Source organism: Salmo salar, chromosome 10 (genome assembly GCF_965601325.2).
Source record: "Salmo salar chromosome 10, fSalSal1, whole genome shotgun sequence".
Lineage (NCBI taxonomy): Eukaryota > Metazoa > Chordata > Actinopteri > Salmoniformes > Salmonidae > Salmo > Salmo salar.
Window position 1 is genome coordinate 28,630,452 of NC_138300.1, and position 21,025 is coordinate 28,651,476.

Sequence of the window (21,025 nt, forward strand, 5' to 3'; positions counted from 1 at the left end):
ACTATAAAGCTTTCCCCTATAGAGGTCCAGCATGTAGAAATGTAGTCATTTAATTAAAAAATGAAAGAAAAAATAGGTTAATGTATGATACCCATATCACATCTCATTCACCCATTTATCCAGGGTTTTTACATTTGCCTCTAAAGAGGGAGTCAAGCAAGTTCAGATTCATCTCAATTTACTGCCATGGCTCAACCTCCCCCACTTGGACCGATCTCCTTGGACACACATCTTATCTCTCATGCATCTTATCCTATCTTCAGCTTCCCCACCATGGCCACCAGATCATCCTAGGAAAAGGGACATGTCTCCTCCTGAAAGAGATGATAGCAGAGGATACCTCCAGGGGCAGATTGGCCATCAGGCAATTCTGGCAAATGCTAGATAGGCTGGACTGTTTTTTTTTTTTAGCTATGATCCCTTATTGATGTCACTTGTTAAATCCACTTCAATCAGTGTAGATGAAGGGGAGGAGACAGGTTAAAGAATGATTTTTTAAAGCTTTGAGACATGGATTGTGTATGTGCCATTCAGAGGGTGAATGGGCAAGAGAAAAGATTTAAGTGTCTTTGAACAAGGTGTGGTAGTAGGTGCCAGGCTCACCGGTTTGTGACGAGAACTGCAACACTGCTGGGTTTTTCACAGTCAACAGTTTGCCCTGTGTATCAAGAATGACCCATCACCCAAAGGACATCCAGCCAACTTGAGACAACTGTGGGAAGCATTGGAGTCAACATGGGCCAGCATCACTGTTGAACACTTTCGACACCAACACCTTGTAGAGTCCATGCCCTGACGAATTGAGGCTGCTCTGAGGGCAAAGGGGGGTGCAACTCAATATTAGGGATGTGTTCCTAATGTTTGGTATACTCAATGAGCCTTTGGCTGATCAGTGTGCAACGCCCGGCCTGGTTTTCTGATAGCTGAGGTCACGCAAATTCACATCCAATGCCATACATGGAAGCACCAAAGAGACAGCCAAGATCATGGATTGTAAAAAACAGAAAAAGACCAGATTCTACATTGTCACCTCACTCAAAATGTCCTGTTTGTTGGGCAGCTAAAACCATGATTTGGCCAAACAGTAAAGTGCATTGTCCTCATGACTCCTGTAATGAAAGTGTGTCCCATTCCCTGTGCCTGTTTTACTGGGACCTGCTGCTGTAATGAGCGAGACACTCGCCTATCCCGCCATGCGCTCAACAGAAAAATGTGTTCTGATCCTATAAAATCTCGAAATGCAATTTCGAGGAAAACACAGCTTTTGAAGCTTCATCCCCTTGTCCCTGCCAAATAGAGGGAGGAGGGTATCAGCTTTCTCTAGGCATCGAACATAGCACTATGAATTACTTTATAATATGATTACTCATGATTTCGGACAAACCAAATCATGGGCTGGTGCCACCAACTGTAAAAGATAGTGGCACCAGTGACACCAGGGGAATGTTAGTCTGTAGCCCTGTAATAGTAATTAACACTTAGGGTATGTGTTGATTCAGGGGAACATGCATGACAGGCACTCATTTGCAATATAGCCTAAGTTGTTAGCTTGGCTTTTATAAAGTATAAGGAATAAAAGCAGACAGGATGACAGACAGACAGGCAGGGCAGGGCAGGGCAGGGGGCAGGGCAGGGCAGGGCAGAGGGCAGGGATAGATAGATAGATAGATAGATAGATAGATAGATAGATAGATAGATAGATAGATAGGCAGATAGGCAGGATAGGCAGATAGGCAGATAGGCAGGAGAACAAGAAGAATCACAGTGACAGCAGAGAAGGTGCTGAGACAGACAGGCAGATAGGTAAGAGAACAAGAAGAAGAACAGGGACAGCACAGAAGGGGATGAGACAGATAGACAGGCAGATAGACAAGAAAACAAGAAGAAGCACAGTGACAGCAGAGAAGGTGCTGAGACAGATAGACAGGCAGATAGACAAGAAAACAAGAAGAAGCACAGTGACAGCAGAGAAGGTGCTGAGACAGATAGACAGCACAACAGTGAGGCAAACAAAATGGCTAGATCTGCGGCACAGCTTGTGGTGGTGGTGAGTTGGATCCCTTGTGGTGTTTTTACATAATGTATTTATTTTGAAGATGAACTGGTTTAAAAAAAGGAGGACCATGTCTGGCCAGTCACTGATACAGAAATGGTTAAGAAACACTGTACTGTACTACCAATGTTATGTGTCAGCACTACTGCCTGTGTCTAAGTAGGGTGTGTAGGGTCAGGGTGTATGTGTGGGGATGGTGTGTGTGTGTGTATGGTTGGTGGCCAGTGGGGAGGGGTTTGAGTTGGCGGTGTACACTGTCACATCCTGACCAGTAAAGGGGGTTATTTGTTATTGTAGTTTGGTCAGGGCGTGGCAGGGGGTGTTTGTTTTATGTGTTTCGGGGTTTTTGGTTTATGTTCTATGTTAGTATATTTCTATGTTTGTTCTAGCGTGTCTATTTCTATGTTTACGTTTCTTGGGTTGACCTTCAATTGGAAGCAGCGGTTCCTCGGTGCCTCTAATTGAAGGTCCTATTTAGTAGGGGTGTTTTTCCATGGGTTTTGTGGGTAGTCGTTTCCATGTATTGCCAGTGTACCTTACAGGACTGTTTTTCATCGTTTGTTTAGTATAAGTGTTTTTGTTTTTGTTTTCTTCAATAAAAGAAGATGAGCATACATATACCCGCTGCGTTTTGGCCACTCAATACGACGCTTATGACACACACGGTGATGTGGGCTGGTGTGGATTAAATGCCAGGGCTGAATTCTTGTCCCAGTCCGCCCCTGCATACCTCAATGAGAGTAGAAGACATCAGATATCACTATAGCAGTGAAAACAGTGCACCCATCTATGCATACTTTAACTATATCCCATTAATGTGACAACACAAGATTTTCTTTTTAATTTTTTTTTTTTACATACACGGTTCAATCCATTTTACAATAATTCCATTGTCAGCATGCTGTAGTGTAATATTTACATGTAGCTTACTTCACTTGTGATAATTCTTAAGTGTAATTATTCAGTAATGCATGGTGAAGAGTTGTTCGTAGATGTGTAGATGCATTATCTCAGTCCAAAGCGCCCGACTGTGGCTCTCCTGTTTGCACCTAGACCTTCAATTGTCATGTGACTGCTATTTAAGGAGGACTCTTTTTTAGCTGTAAAGCTCTATGTGTGTTTAGCCAGAGAAGCCTATGTTAGGGGCAGTTGCTTTATATTTTCCAGTCCATCTCCAGTGTACCCTAATGGTGTGCTATTTGATAAAGGATTGGGTTGGGGGGAGTGGAGTGGAGGAATAATTGAGCTATATATTTCAGAATCAGGCCCTGATACTGTTCTCTAATTTTGAAGTTTAAATAGGGACCAATTCAACTTGAAAGGACAGAAAGTTTGGTAAGCCTCAGTGTCAGCCTAACATTGGATATGGACGATGAACTAATACAAATTCCCGGATGCGTCGATCACATTGTTTTAATGCACCCAAGCACCCATGTATTTTCACCCAACAGGGAATATTTTCTGTTTCCCTTGTTTATTATAAGATTTCAGTCGGTGTTCATTCAAGATGTAGATCATCAGTGTCAAGGCTGCGTGTTCTTATTTGTCAACAACAGAAATTCAGATTTTATACAAAATATAAGCCTATTGAATGTTCACAATTGAAACGTAGGCCAGTGATATGGGGAGGTAGATAGACATTATTGCAAAAGAAACGTTTGTGAGGTTTGTTTTTTAAGTCTTCAGTTCGGTCATTTTTCAAGACCTATAAGCTCCCCATATAGTGCAATACGGCATACTGTATCTGTAACGACCTATTCTAAAAAAAATAAAATGCAACTAAAATAATATAATGGCACGATTCAGATGTTTGATTTATCTTTAAAATGTCTTAGCAGACATTACAACACAGATGATCAGTTATTATGTAAGGGCTTCTTGTTATGCACAGAGCCATACATAGTAAGTAGCCTACCGCTGGTTGTGGTTCACATTTGTGGTCTAATAATAACAACGGATTGATTACATTAGCCTACAGATAATACAATCAAATGGAAAATATAACTTATTAAGCCACAAAATAGTAGTCTATCAGATTGCGGTGGAAAACATTATTTCTGACTAAAATACAGCTCGTTTGTTCAAGCAATCTCTTCCACTAATTACCTAAATGGACAGGACCTGTCAGGAGACAATAACTATTCCCTAATAGAATTTGCTCCCAAGTGCAATTTAATTTTCTCCTTGTCCTCGTCTAAAGGTCCCCCTTTTTTTCACTGTCTTTTTCTGGCAAAGAAAGGGGGAGCACGTTCTGACATGCCACAGCCACGATGGTTCTCTCTATTTTTGTCTCTATTTTCAGAGAAACAGAGATAGATATTATTAAAATGCTACAGCTTTCTCCTCGTGCTTGCAGAAGCTAGCTGGAGTAAACAAGACGTGAGAAAGCCACGACCTGGCTGCCAAACTCGCGTCGCGTTGAGCGCTGTCCAGTAGGAGTAGTGCTGAAATTAACATGACGACTGCAATCCACCTAAGTAGGTAGGTTTGCATGAAGTTGTACGTGTTTTGTCAATACGAGGGGCAGAAGTGTGATGCTCCCTATGGATATTACGCATCTTGAATTTTAATTAATTTAATTTATTAATGTGATGTTAAAAACCTGTATATTGTATAAGTCTGGGTCCATTCATTTGTGATTGTCGTGTCTGTGTCACTTTGACAAGTAGGCAACGCAGGCTTATAAAAAGTAACTAGATAAGGATAAGAAGGAGATTTCTCCTATGGCACACAATGTTCCAGGTTCAATTCGAGCGAAGTTGATCGCTATTGTAGTTTAAGTTTCATTGTGCAAATGCATTAAATGCACAAATCCACCCCAATTTACAATATATGAAGATATTATTCCTCCTTGAATTATTTAGCAGGATATAATTTATGTTTTAAAAAGAAGATAAATAGATCTAGCATAAATAAACCATTGGCTTTTCTATTTATATTGTTATTCATGTTTCTCCCAATCACAGTTGACTGTTTTCGTGTGCGTATCATCTCATGGAGCGTATGGTATACACACTCTACGGTGTGTGGTGTTGTGTGTGTTTTCTTACTGGAATCTACTGTACTACTGGACAACCTATGTGCATTTGAGTTCGGTTCAACCCGTTCAACTATACAACCTGACTTGATATAGACCTAGGTGATTATTTATATATCTGTCGATTACCCACAACTATCAACTGCATTTCAAGTAAGATACTTATAGGCTATAGGTCCTCAAGTTATTTGTGCTTTCTGTCAATCACCAAACTACTTCCCTCAGTGTGTTTAAATAATAAGCATAGATGACGCCTTATTTCGTTCAGGGTAATCAAGCTAGCCTATTGGGTGCAAACGTGTAATATTCTTTTATAAGCTGGTTTTGGGGGAAGGCCTGGTTATCTTATGGACAATATAGCGGTCCAGTGGTGAGAATGAATGGTTGTATTGGGAGACCTCTTGGTCCTTGTGCTTTGCCTATAAGATGGATTTGTGGATCGCAGATGTCAATGAACTCTTACACTGAAATATTATATCTAATTAGAGGTGACTGGGTCAACAGTGGTGGTAGAAAAGTTGCCCTTTGCTTGAGTTATAGCTTCCAGCCTAGGACTCATTGTCCTATACTAAGGGATGCATCATTCGATTTTACAATGACACAATGACTCCCCCCCCCCCCCCAAGCACACAAGAGGTGTACTACCCACTTCCATGTATTTGTACCTTCTAGCAGGGGATCGAACAAATGCAGGTTTTTATACTATTTCAATAGGTTTATTTCTCTTCAGATATTTTGATCGCTTGCTCTATTGTATTTTTATATAGACTACTTTTTATATTCGTTCGTGGGTATATGAATAAAAGAAACAACATCTACATTTTGTCCAGCAGTTTCACTGTCGAATGTGCTCTGCCTTTATCCACTACAGACCTACTACATCCATCAATTCATCTAACTGTATGACCGAATGTTGACAGTCCAAGATCATTTTCTCCAAACTGTATTTAAAAGCCAAATGCATGATTGCAATGCACTCGACAATCAAAGTAATTGAATAATCTTTGTCGAAAAGTGAATATTGAAAATGAAAGTGTATGACGGGATGATTCCCTTGCCTTGCCGCGCTGTCCTGGATGAGGGGATAGATGAAGGGGTTGGATATTACTGGAACACCTGGCATACAGACATGAAGGAGGGTTTAGCGCTGGTGTGTGGCTGGTGTGGGGAGTATTCCCGTAATATCCCTGCTGCTCACATTTAATCAGCTTGATGAGTGTTTTCATTTTACTAAATTCTATTTGAAATATTAACACACAGCCGCGTAGGGGTTTGTATAGGCCCTATTGCACTGCGATGTGACACAATGGAATCACCAGCTAACTTCTAAATATCCTATCAGTTTAGCTGAAATATCCAACATCATATTCCCATTATGCTAATTATTCCGAATATCTTCTATGTTTTAGACATTGATTCACCTATAGGCCTATATTGTCAGTCTACAAGTGATAACCCAACTGATTTGAGTTTAGTTAGCATTGATATTGAAAAAAATAGTTTTGTACTTGTACATATTCAGAAAACGAAAGAAGATGCCCACTGGGCACACGCTGGGTGAATCAACGTTGTTTCCATGTCATTTCAACGAAAGTATGTTGAACCAACGTGGAATATTGACGACTGTGGGAGGATGCAAGGTGAATAGAAAAAACGAATATTTCTTATGCACCAAATTGATATTTTCCTCTTTCAATTGTTGTCTAGATAAAATAATATTCTACAGTTATTGTGCTCATTATCAAAATTCTGTTGATATTAATAGGTTATTCTTCTTCTTATTATTATTATTATTATTAGTAGTAGTAGTATTGTTAGTATTGTTATTATTAATGTTATTATTATTAGTAGTAGTAGTAGTAGTAGTATTGTTAGTATTGTTATTATTAATGTTATTATTATTATTAGTAGTAGTAGTAGTATTGTTAGTATTGTTATTATTAATGTTATTATTATTATTAGTAGTAGTAGTAGTAGTATTGTTAGTATTGTTATTATTAATGTTATTATTATTATTAGTAGTAGTAGTAGTATTGTTAGTATTGTTATTATTAATGTTATTATTATTAGTAGTAGTAGTAGTAGTATTGTTAGTATTGTTATTATTAATGTTATTATTATTAGTAGTAGTAGTAGTAGTATTGTTAGTATTGTTCTTATTATTGTTATTAGTATTGTTATTAGTATTGTTATGTTGTAATACAATCATTCAATGATGATTAATAGGCTACATATATTATTTAATGCAATAAATGTTTAATGTTCACGATCATTAATGTACACACTTGTTGTTATATTAGTGATGGTGGTACGGGTTATGGTAATAGCAGACATAAGCCTATATGCTGTAGATCTTTTGTATTCAGATATTCCGAGATTCAGACGGTCGGCTACTTGTAGGCTTCGATTTCGTTCAACGTGTGAGTGGAATAGGACCGTATTGTTCATCTGAAAGCTTGGGACGCGGACCAAGCAACCACACTGTACATGGTTGAAGCAAATTGGAAGCGAAGATTGAGTTCATCTTGCTTGAACTACGAACTCTCCGGGGGGAATATCTTATCCGAAAGCAGTCTCTCAAACGCGGAATTGAAATGAACACTGTCAGAAGGACTGTGCTTGGACTTCTAATACCTGTCAAGGCTCTCGGACAATAGGTCTTCCTTGCAGTCAGGTTACATCCCATTCATAGAGATCAGACACAAATATTGTGATTGTGTCCAATCAACGAAAAATAAAAAGGAAAAGCCCGCACGCTGATGCTCATGCTCTAAGGTGATTTTATTTTAACAACCATACTACACTTAGGTCTTCATCAGGCATCCATATCCCAGATGGGGGTGGAAGGTCCTATATGTCCAATCAACAAAATGTAATTAACTTGCTTTTTAAGCCTACACATCATCGAAGGTAGGCCTATTTGTATGCTATCGGCAAACCAAATTCAATAACTCCTATCCTAACAAATATGGCCTGCCTTTCCTGAAGGTTTAGAGCATAATTTCTTTTTTTTAGCCTACATGCAATTTACAGATCAGTTAATTGTCAATAGAGCTTCAATAGCATACAACACTCCTTCCGTGGCCTCCAACTGCTCTTAAATGCAAGTAAAACTAAATGCATGCTTTTCAACCGATCGCTGCCCGCACCCGCCCGCCCATCTAGCATCACTACTCTGGACGGTTCTGACTTAGAATATGTGGACAAATACAAATACCTAGGTGTCTGGCTAGACTGTAAACTCTCCTTCCAGACTCACATTAAGCATCTCCAATCCAAAATGAAATCTAGAATCGGCTTCCTATTTCGCAACAAAGCCCCCTTCACTCATGCAGCCAAACATACCCTCGTAAAACTGACCATCCTACCGATCCTCGACTTCGGCGATGTAATTTACAAAATAGCCTCCAACACTCTACTCAGCAAATTGGATGCAGTCTATCACAGTGCCATCCGTTTTGTCACCAAAACACTATATACTACCCACCACTGCGACCTGTATGGTTGGCTGGCCCTCGGTACATATTTGTCGCCAAACCCACTGGCTCCAGGTCATCTACAAGTCTCTGCTAGGTAAAGCCCCGCCTTATCTCAGCTCACTGGTCACCATAGCAGCACCCACCCGTAGCACGTGCTCCAGCAGGTATATCTCCCTGGTCATCCCCAAAGCCAGCACCTCCTTTAGCCCCTTTCCTTCCAGTTCTCTGCTGCCAATGACTGGAACGAATTGCAAAAATCACTGAAGCTGGAGTCTTATATATCCCTCACTAACTTTAAGCATCAGCTGCCAGAGCAGCTTACCACCATTGCACCTGTACACAGCCCATCTGTAAATAGCCCACCCAACTACCTCATCCACATATTGTAATTTCTTTTTTTGCTCCTTTGCACCCCAGTATCTCTTCTCCACATCTATCACTCCAGTGTTTAATTGCTAAATTGTAATTATTTCGCCACTATGGCCTATTTATTGCCTTACCTCCCTCCTCTTAATACATTTGCACACGCTGTATATAGATATTTCTATTGTGTTATTGACTGTACTTTTGTTTATCCCATGTGTAACTCTGTGTTGTTTGTGTCGGACTGCTTTGCTTTATCTTGGCCAGGTCGCAGTTGGAAATGAGAACTTGTTCTCAAATGGCCTACCTAGTTACATAAAGGTGAAATAAAAACTAAAATGAAAAAATATGAGAAAACGTATTAATTGAATATGTCACCAGAGCAGGTAGGCTGTGTATTCAGCTGTATAGGCTAGTAGCGGTTGCTCAATGTTACCTTTCACGTCTCTGAAGAAAGAGATGCTTTGATAGTGCAAAGTCTATCTATTAAAGCGTATTGCCATATTCAGCTGAAAAACATTTTACCCCTTCAGTTATACTGATAGAAAGACAATGCTATGTGCAAAGCGAGAATCTATTTATTGATACTATTCTAAAGAGGGTTGTTTCTTTCTGGGGGAATTCTGTTTTGTCACCAATTCTTCCGTCTTTCTCACTGCACACCTGCGCTCAGGAGCAGAATTCTTCCGCCCATTTGAGACTTGATGGAGGACCCCATTGGTCCCTGGTGGTGCCTATGCTGGGGTGACGTCACAGTTGCCCCTGCAGTGTGAATGAATCAAGCAGCTTGTATGATCCACATCAAAAGAGCACGGCGAAATCTCGCACGCATGGACAATATTCCAGGATAATAAAAAATACCGGACTTTAAAGGGACAGCTAGATCTACAGAACGGTTCATACCCTGGTTCTATTTGACATATTCTACATTTTCTCACTAAAAGACGGGAGCTTCAGCCCACCTTGTTGAGCGTGTATATGTGTGTGTTTATTCCCCGTTTTGGATCACAATGATGCAAAGTGCTGCTGTTCTACCAACAGAGAGTCCTGTGAAGGGTGTACCCGAGATACTCGGAGTGCCAATGCAACGTAAGGCTTTTCCACTTCCTTTTCTATATTGATTATATCATACGGAAATTGGCAGCCGAGCTCTGAAATGCTGCAGGGCACTGCTGTAGAAAAAAAGATGTAGCGTTTAATTAAATTGGGTTGAGGGACAGACAAGCCTGGCTAAAGAAGGCAGCGATATTATTCTACTGGATCATATGTATTCATATTATTCTACTTACTCATATAACGTGCGTTTCATATTATTATTTGAAGTGAGGGTATTGTTCCTTTCATTTTGATCTTCTGGTCCTCATGTGAAATTTGGCGGAATGCTGTATGGATAGAGATTCTTTATCACATGTAGCCTGTGTCTTGTTTAAAGTGTGCGTTTGTACTGCTCGTAGTGTTGTGTTTCCAACCCCCAGCCTTATGCACGAGTTGTACATGCTGGTTTTACACTATTAGAACCCCTGAGCATATATAGGCCTAGGTTGGGACATGTGTACAATAGTATAACACTCATCAAGGCATAAACACTTTATGTTTGTACATTTTTTTTTATTATACAGGAATATTCATATTCCCTACCTCGAGCGCATTTTGTTATTCTATTCCCTCGAGCTGTATGAGAAGTTTGCTTCTGGTCAGAGATGAGACAGCTGTTTATTTGTCTGGCCATGGACGAGAGATCAGACGCTCTCATCACCTACTCTCCATACCCCTCCAGTTTGACTGACAGCTATTACTGTGTCGTATCGGAATTATCCAGGTTATGTTTACGTATGCTTTGATGTTTCTGCTATAGCTGTGTTATTGTACAATTCTGTCAGTCGTATTATTGTTTGACACACAGGGTGTAGGCTATATAACACTTATAGATTGTGATATGATATTATAGCCTACCAAAACAAGTAGTTTTAATTTTTATTTAAAAAATGACAAACGTGGAATATTTCACTACATTGTGTGTGCAGTAAATACTTTAGCTCAGCATCAAAGCAAATAATTGCTCATTATCTTCGCATCTGCTCTTTAACTCCGTTTTGTTAATCTATGCTATATAATCTGATCCTGCAATCAAGATGGAACTGGAATTGGATACATTCCTGACCTAATTATTCATATGCGAGCCACGGAAATGTGTAGATAGACCTACCTCTAATGTTGCTTTTAATCCACAATGAAATACTAGATAGTTTACATCACAGATCCAAACGAGTTGTTGCTTCTTTCAGCGCAGGAGAGTATATTTTAGTTCAACATCTAGCATCATTTATCATTTAAGCCATTTAAAAGTGTCTTGAATTGACCTTCATTTAGGCTACCTTATTGGTAAAGGCAGTGAACCATAATGTTTAATGCACAAAGTGAATCCATGTAGAATTGTGAAATAGAATTGGTTTAACCTATACAACTATATGTTAGTGGTGTATATGCTCGTTAATTTTGTAAATCGAAGGAGATTGTGTAAAGATTGTGTAAAGATTGTGTAAAGATCTTGCCACTCAACCCCCCTTGGTGCATACATGCAGGATTTAATACCGGATTACTCTGGGAATAAAAGCAATTTAGTATTATGTATCTAAACATTATTATCATGATTAATATGGCTGTTAGCATGCTCTTATGAATAAGGGTAATTATTCTAAACCGTTTGGATACAAGAGCCGTTTAGGCCCCAAGAAAAATAAGATTATTACCTGAATAGTGTTTACAGTCTGCTTGCTTTGAAGTGTAGGACATACAATCTACAAAACATATGAGCTATAGGCCTGTGAGCTCAATGTGGCCTATGAGCTCAATGTGGCCTATGAGCTCAATGTGGCCTATGAGCTCAATGTGGCCTATGAGCTCAATGTGGCCTATGAGCTCTATAGGCTATGTGCTCGTTCCCTATAAAACCTACAGTTATTCCGATATTGTAGCTAATAAGTACATGACTTGGGTGATATGAAACACTTTTTTAGTCCTGTTAAAAAACACAATTAGCCTCTGCTAATCGAAATACAGTAAAACAGGATGATATATTTATGTTGTAGGAGATGCATATATTGTAACTGAGAAAAGGAAGCGTATAGGATCACATTTGATTAGATTTGAGGACCCGTCTTGAGGAGGCTCACAAGAGATCGTAAGTGGTATAATCGTGTGATTTACAAGTTATGCAGAAGGGGGGGGGGGGGGGGGGGGGGGTGAAGGGGCTATTAGACATTGAACGTGAATACTGCCAAGATTGGCCCTCGTGCTATCCTTTCAGTATCATCACTTACACCAAAGCATAATGCATAACGCTCCACAAACCAGGGGATTTCTTTAACATTTTGTGGATGTAAAATACACCTAACTTTCATTTAAGTTTTGTAAAGAGTCTTAAAAAGCCATGTACTCCATAGTTATCTCATTTGATTGGGAAGTTGATTGGGAAACACCTGGTATGCCGATGTCTGTATAGGCTAATGCCACATCGCAATAGTATATTAAATACATTTAACTTTGCAGCATCTCAAAATGCAACTCCTGTGCATTGTATAGGCTACCGTATCACCTTCATAAGTGTATTGTAAAATCAACCCTCTATTTGTGCATGCTTAGCTTAGGCCTTATGTATAAATGTAGTTGATTGAGCAGCCCTCCAGAAACTATACATAAAAATGTAAATGTTTTACTCTTCAAAAATGTCTCCCAACGTAGGCTACAGTATGAAGATGCACATGTAGGCCTACTGTATTGTAATTGTTTAGAAATGTTGTCATGACCTCCACAGCGCACATTTAAACAGCTTGGTATGGGTGTGATTAGATTACTCATTAGGCAGTATGAGTTAAAAAAATATTTATTTAAAACAACAATTAGCTTGGCAAAGCCTGATTGCAGACATACTGTAGATACAGTACAAATATTAAACTGCTCGAGCACCAAAAAAATCACCTGGCCAATTATTTTGTGCACAAAACGGTGCTTATTGCATCCGTTTTCATGAGTTTGAGGGGTCAGTTTCAATTTCGATCTCTTCATGCGCTCACCCGCTATTCTAAGATACTGAAAAGGCCATTTAGTCTACCATAGAAGCCCCTCTTCATCTGGCCATTGTTCACATGCGGTACCATTGCACAGACGACAACGGAGATTGAGGGAAATTATTCCCGAAGTTTCATTTTCTGAAATGAAAAAAAAATAAGATGGCTATAATAATAACAATAATAATAACAATACTATTAATATGTATTATTCTATCAAACTCATGAAAAACATTATAAATATAAAAATAACTCTGGTTATTTACTTTTGCATAGACTAATCACATTAATAGCGACACTGTTCTGGTGTTACGATGTTGATGGTGATAATAGTGCATTGTTTTTAACACTATAAGGCCAAGGTTATTGCTCCTTCTTATAGCCCAGTTTTTTTTTCATTCACGTTATTTATGACTATTAGTATTTATTATATATATATACTACTTGGTTTCGAATCAGTCGGCTTATCCAATCAAATCCACTTCAAGGCTAAATATTGTGGCACTGACACAGGCCTTTGATGAACCTAAGTCGAATGAGTGGCATGATGATGCAATTTACTCTGTCAGGCCATATTTGTTTTCATCGAGGGTCACAATGATGAGGAATTAGGCTACATTACCGATTTTGTTTAACATAATTTTAGCCGGCTCTGATCTTAAAAACATGCAAGGGAAGGTTTTCACCTTGTCTCCTTGCACTATTCCACCACCAATATTTTATCTTAACTCATGGTGTGTGTTCTCTCTCTCTCTCCCCATAGAAATCCCCCAGTGTGCGGGCTGTAGTCAACACATCCTCGACAAGTTCATCCTGAAGGTGCTGGACCGACACTGGCACTCCAAGTGCCTCAAGTGCGCCGACTGTCAAGCGTTGCTGGCTGACAAGTGTTTCTCGCGGGCAGGAAATGTGTACTGCAAAGAGGACTTCTTCAAGTGAGTTCCACTTCTTCATCTTAAAACATTCACCTATCTTGTTTGATTGGGAATTTTGAGAATTTGATTGTTGCAAGCTAAGTGACATTATTTGTAGAAGTGATTTACTTTAATATTTGTGAGCTCAAAAATGACAATAAACTTGCACTGATTTTGACTTGTAAAATCCGTGACATGATCGGAGTGGTCTGTATTGCATGTTGCTTTTGAGGAAAGATTTGGTGAGCACATTACTCATGGACTAGGTTTGACTTCACTTATCATACAGGACTAGTGCTAGTGAGGATTTTCCTCTTTACATAGTTTACTTTCATAATATAATGATGTGAGATAATGGATGTTATAAAACAGGCTTGTGTCAATACTTAGTGACAGGACCAACACAATGAGGTTAATCAAGCTGAACATCCTTTGACATCCTCCTGCCTTTCTGTCCATGTTGAATACTTATGTTGGATAAGACAGAACACAAAACACTCAAACTTTCAACTCCAAAGACACTCTATATAGTAATTCAATGAATTACTGATCTACCAACCTTAGCTGGACACACACAACAGCAACTTGAATTTCTTCTCAACCCTATTTCTCTGTCTTTTGCTTCCATCTTTTTACGATTGAATTTCTGAGGCATTAAAGAAGTAAATGAAGTTATACTTTAATCCAAAACAGGATCAGTACTGTCTTTTACTAAATCATGTTTGAGAGGTTTTAATGTCAGAAGCTTCAATGAGACCTAAAAAGCTTGCGAGTCAGAGAGTGGAGATTAACTTTATTAGTCGGCCCTGGGGACAATAGGGGCGATTTTTGCTGTTAAAACTGCAGTGATGCTGTGTGTGCACTATAGGGATGCTAGTAGAGATGATGGGGCTGAGGCCTGGGCTGGAAACTGGAGTATAGTGCAGGATTTTCTAGCAGTAATGAAGAAACTTCTCCTTGGTCTAAAGGAAGGGTTTATTCTTCTGTATAGGCTTTGTGATTTACAGCCCCATCCTGAGTCAGTGCTTTATTGGTTCTCTTCAGCCTGTTTACTGTGCAGGGCTCTCTCTACTGGTTCTTATAGCCTCCACTTCCACTGCATTGATCCAGGCCATTCGTCAAGCTGAGGACAAGCCCAACACCAACACAAATACATTCCACCACTGACGCTTTGCCCCTCTACAACTAACCCAAGTAGTATTACAGATACTATTATTACAGGTGGAAGTGGAGGTGTAAGCTATGCGTGCTACGTTATAACTATCTTATAAGGCCATGTTAACTTCAGCCTCTGAACAGTGGAGATGCATCCACCTGTTCTGTGTGGGGTTTGTGTAACTGATGGCAGGTGTGTGGTGTGTGTGTGTGTGTGTGTGTGTGTGTGTGTGTGTGTGTGTGTGTGTGTGTGTGTGTGTGTGTGTGTGTGTGTGTGTGTGTGTGTGTGTGTGTGTGTGTGTGTGTGTGTGTGTGTGTGTGTGTGTGTGTGTGTGTGTGTGTGTGTGTGTGTGTGTGTACTTGCAGGCGGTTTGGAACAAAGTGTGCGTCGTGCCAACAGGGGATCCCTCCAACCCAGGTGGTGCGGAAGGCCCAGGACTTTGTGTACCACCTGCACTGCTTCGCCTGCGTCATGTGCAGCCGGCAGCTGGCCACTGGGGATGAGTTCTACCTCATGGAGGATGGCAGGCTGGTGTGCAAGGAGGACTATGAAACAGCCAAACAGAATGGTAGGTTTCTGACTGGGCCATCCTACTAGTTCTATGGCCAATCGGCCATCAAACACCATCCAAATATTTTAAAAGAATAATTCAGTCTTATCTCCCTGGTTGATAAACTGTCATATTCAGAACCTCTTCAGGGAATTGACTTGAATGAACTATCTGGAGCTGGTGTGATGCTCTGAGTAATGGGTCCAGCAGGGGAGCTGTGGAGAGACGTGCAGGAGTTAGCAGCCCATTCAAAAGCATTCAGACAGGGAGTTCAGCAGACAGCAAGGTGCAATTAACTCCTTTATGTACAATAATACTGAAGCATTGAGGAATCACAAGAGACAGTGAGATAGTGAAGTGACAGAATCATCATAAACCCAGCCGGATGGGGTCCCAGTGTCTCTCAGTGTCTCTCAGTGTCCTGCTTGGGCATTACATCTCCAGTTGCTGTGACCTTTTATGGATCTGATTCTGAAAGCTCTGCCTGTGTATTTATGGAAATTTCCATGGCCCACGATTGATTATGTTAAGTGATGCAATGCACTTTTACGGTGGGTCCCCAATAACTCCCTTCTTCTAGCATTCCCCAGGGAGATTTATATCCCCTACAGATAGAGCGGGACAGTTTCAGAAGGGTATTGACTTGCCATACATGACCACTCAGTCCATCCAAGCCTATATGATGTTTTCAAAAGTGAAAAGCCACAAGTTGGTTTAATTTTTTTTTTAATGCAAATATTGCAAACAATATTCTTCCAGAAGATATTCTTTAATCCTTGCACATCTTTCTCAGATGATTCAGAGGCAGGGGCAAAGCGACCACGGACCACCATCACAGCCAAACAGCTGGAGACCCTTAAAATTGCCTACAAGAACTCTCCCAAGCCAGCGCGCCACGTCCGCGAGCAGCTCTCCTCAGAGACGGGACTGGACATGAGAGTAGTGCAGGTGTGTGCTTCAACAGGATCTTTAATTCCAAGCTGAGCAGTTGTCTAGTTTGGACTAGCTTAAGATAACATCCCAGTGATAATATGCAGATATATACATGAATTAGAAGTCAAACGTCTCTACTCCCACAATGGCAGGTGTGGTTCCAGAATCGTCGTGCAAAAGAGAAGCGTCTGAAGAAGGACGCAGGGCGGCACCGTTGGGGTCAGTTCTACAAAAGCGTCAAACGTAACCGAGGGGGCAACAAAGCAGAGAAGGAGAGTTCAACAGACGATGCGGGACTGAGTGACAGTGAGCTCAGCTTCAGAGGTCAGTATGGCTAACCCAACCCCAAACCTCCTTCACTTCACATCTTTCTTTCGCTTCTTCAAGTCCTCCTCCTCTTCCTGTCTTTCTTTTCACACTTCTCCAATATGGAGCCTACATGAAAAGAGAAGCTTCTACTGTGCAAATTACATTTTAGACATCCCCATGTTTTTATGGTTGTTTGATGTTTGTGAGCCCGTTTTGGGGACTCATAAAAGTCTCAAGCCATTTTTAAAAGGAGGCCATTTTTACGAGAAATGAAAACCCCATAGCAGAAACTCTATAAAGTAGGTGAAGCTTTTAGTCAATTAGAGGGAAAGTGCTCTGGGGCATTGTTGTTATTGAAACAGCACTGGAGGGACTGCCGGAGACAAATATTTTGTATTGCACGCAAAGACCCCCTTTGTTTGAGCTTAAGGTAAATCACAAGTCTTTCAACCTCTTACTAAGCGCTGGGGGAAAACTACACACCCATGCCATTTACCTAGATGAAATCCAGATTATGTTTCCTCAATAAAAAGGTTTCGCAACGGCACTTAATTCTATTTAAAGATAAAAGCTGTATAATGTTGATATAGTTGATGACAGCACCATAGAATTGTTAAAACCCTCCCTCCCTTCTCTCTGTAGATGACCAGATCCTGTCAGACCTGGGCCACACCAACGGCCTGTATGGGAGTGTGGGCGACGGGGGAGTGTTGAACGGAGGCTTCTCTCTGGACGCTGCTGGACAGCCCTATCATGACATTCGGACTGGCAGTCCCTACGGCCTCCCCCAGTCGCCCTCGTCCATCGCCTCACTGCCCGGCCACACCCCGCTGCTCAACAACCTGGGCTTCACCATGGACAGCATCATGGCCCAGGGGGGGCAGGGAGGCGTGGGGCAGGCTCTCAGGTCCATGGCAGGAGGCCCCACCTCTGACCTCTCCACGGGAAGCAGCACGGGCTACCCAGACTTCCCCACCAGCCCTGCATCATGGCTGGATGAGATGGACCACTCCCAGTTCTGAGCTCCACCATGAACACAGCAGACTGACTGTGGAACAGAGACAGACGAAGCAGGCTTTTTACATTTCTATTTCCCTGAAACTGATATTGCTTGTTGTCCAATAATGGTTGTGGAAGTAGTAGGTATGCCGGACAGGCTACACTTCAGCTACCCTCCCACCACATTAGAGTAAAGGATGTGTGGAGACCCACCACTGACCCGAGCAGAGCAGTGGCGCCACACAGAACAGAATGGCAGGACAAAACACTACTGAATGTTGAACTTACACTGTATTATCATTTTTTTAATGGATAGATTTGATTCCATTCTCTAAAAAAACTGGATTTGACATTTCCAGCATGAGTTTCTGCATTGGGATGATGTTTGTCATTAAACCCTGAGGCAAGCCCAAACGGCCATCAGCAATGTTAGGGCCACAATCTAAATGGAATCCCTAAAAAAAGAAGCTTTGCATGCTTCTGAATGAGGAGGATCAATGTTCATATAAAAGCCTTTTACATTGGCAATGCACTTTACACTTCTCCTCTTTTGTACATGGACAGCAACAAACAGAAGAGAGGTGAATGCACAATGCAACCCAGCAGTGTTTCATTTGAGAATTAGTTTCAAACAGTGACACAAGTTTAATTTTACAATGCAAAGTTTTTATTTATTTTGTATGTAATGCTGAAACTAACAGCACTGGGTTTTTAGGAATTGCTAGATGTTGGTCTAAACAGTGTGGGGGGAAATCGCTTTCTTCAAATCCATTATCTTCTGTAATGTATGTGCTTGACTTGTTCTTCTCTGTGAATTAGCTGTAGTCCTGGGGCTACACTTTTGTCAGTATTTATTTCTCTGTTGTTCATACTCCAAGAATATGCTCTCTGCTAGAAGTCGTCATGACCCAATGGCTGTAGGATAGAAAGAAGTGCAAAGGCAACCCAACAACAATGTGGAAATTCACATTTGATATCCTCTTTTATTGGGGAATCTTAACTCATTATGACAGATATAGGAACAGAACAATCGTTTTACTAAATGTTTCATTAATGCAGTATATTTATTTATATGAGAAAACACACACCAACCTAATCTTGACTGAGGAACATTCACTGTTAATGCTGAAAAGTCATAAACAGCCTTCCTGGTTCCAGTATCTTTGGCTGCTTAGAAGCTGCTCTTCTCTGTCAACAGATGTAATATCACCCATCACAGTATACTGAACCAAAAAACAAATGCAACGTGTTGGTCCTATGTTTCATGAGCTGAATTAAAAGATCCCAGAAATGTTCCATATGCGCAAAAAGCTTATTTCTCTCATATTTTGTGCACAAATTTGTTTATATCCCTGTTAGTGAGCATATTTCCTTTGCCAAGATAATCGATCCACCTGAAATATCAAGAAGCTGATTAAACAACATTACACAGGTGCACCTTGTGCTGGGGACAACAAAAGGCCACTCTAAAATGTGCAGTTTTGTCACACAACACAATTCCTGAAGTTTTGAGGGAGTGTGCAATTGGCATTCTGACTGCAGGAATGTCCAACAGAGCAGATGCCAGATAATTGAATGTTAATTTCTCTACCAGAAGCCGCCTCCATTGTCATTTTAGAGAATTTGGCAGTACGTCCAACCGCAGACCACGTGTAACCACGCCAGCCCAGGACCTCAACATCCGTCTTCTTTACCATCAGGATTGTTTGGCTCCCAAGTGGGTGGGTCTATGCCCTCCCAGGCCCACCCATGGCTGCGCCCCTGCCTAGTCATGTTAAATCCAAAGATTAGGGCATAATGAATTTATTTAAATTGACTGATATCCTTCTATGAACTGTAACTCAGTAAAATATTCGAAATTGTTGCATGTTGCGTTTATATTTTTGGTCAGTATAAATACATGCAAAAGGGATTATCAAATGTAATACTTAGAGACAGTGTAAAACAGCTGATGGCCTGATTGTCATGGTATCTGAATATGTTGTTGTGTCGTGCGTTACAGGCTGTCTCCTAGTACCCGCACTGGGTGAGATGAGAGAGGTTTTACAAAATCTCAGTTTTGTGTGATGGTGTTGGTTTCAAGACTTTCATGTTGTTTCTAAAGTTTTACGACGAGAATAAGTGTACAAGGGGACAGAACAATTCCTGTAAAAAAATCTCAATGTCTGCTAATTTATATTTCTTTCTGTGTCAATTGCCAAATGTTGAACCAGCTGAAAAGAGCATACATTATGCCAACCAGAAAGCAAATGAAAAAAAAACACATGCAAATATATACACACACCAATGTACTTTTTGTTCAATCTGTTGCCTCAGAACTTTGCGTCTTAATTGTTGTAAATCTTGTACAGTTTCAAAAGGTGTTGACAGTCTTGTTTCATGAGCGCTATTTATTGCCATGTGTCTTTAAAAAAGATGAAAAAGATAGCACTGAAACTATTCATATATGCCTTCTGTGCATTGATAGGAACTGTGTACAGAAATATCTATATGAGGAAATAAAGCTAAAATGTCTTTGGATTAAAGTGGGTGTATTTCTCTTTAATGTTTACATGTATAGTATATCATAAATGCAGATAGCAGATGCAGTTAGAAGAGATTAGACTTCAGACTGCAGAGAAAGAGGATGAGCAACAACTCAGCATTGGGAAGGACCTCGCTATGTCCGGCCCACCACTAAAGAACCAGAAGAAAAGAGGAGGGACCATAGTTAGTGTTTCCTTCTCATAGGGAAAGGTGTGACAGACAAGCAAAGCAAGGCCCTAGGGATTGTTCACTCAATTTCTATAATTTGTCAATCTTGTTCTTACCTTGTAAGAAGCATATGGGCCAGGAGTGACTGCAACCTATGATTCATATTTTATGACTTAGCTATGACCATGCACCAGAAGGTATGAATAGCATCAATTACCTCAAACAGTGGTGTTTAACATCACTCACTTCAGAAGAGTAATCCCATAGGATTGTAGCTACGTGTTTATTGAAAATGTGGAGAACATTATTTACATAAGTATTCAGACCCTTTGCTATGAGACTCAAAATTGAGCTCAGGTGCATCCTGTTTCCAATGATCATCCCTGAGATGTTTCTCCAACTTGATTGGAGTCCACCTGTGGTAAATTCAATTTATTGGACATGATTTGGAAAGGCACACACCTGTCTATA

The 21,025-nt window shown here is 40.5% G+C and overlaps 1 protein-coding gene across 1 annotated transcript; it reads left to right on the forward strand.

Annotated features, from left to right (window-relative positions):
• Window positions 1-9,731: 9,731 nt before the first annotated feature.
• LOC106613913 (LIM/homeobox protein Lhx4) lies at window positions 9,732-20,385 on the forward strand. Its single transcript, XM_014216693.3, has 6 exons — window positions 9,732-10,021; window positions 13,763-13,934; window positions 15,435-15,637; window positions 16,413-16,567; window positions 16,705-16,876; window positions 17,504-20,385. Exons 1-6 carry the CDS (start codon window positions 9,943-9,945, stop codon window positions 17,881-17,883), a joined length of 1,161 nt encoding a protein of 386 aa, XP_014072168.1. The 5' UTR covers window positions 9,732-9,942; the 3' UTR covers window positions 17,884-20,385.
• The last annotated feature ends 640 nt before the right edge of the window (window positions 20,386-21,025 follow it).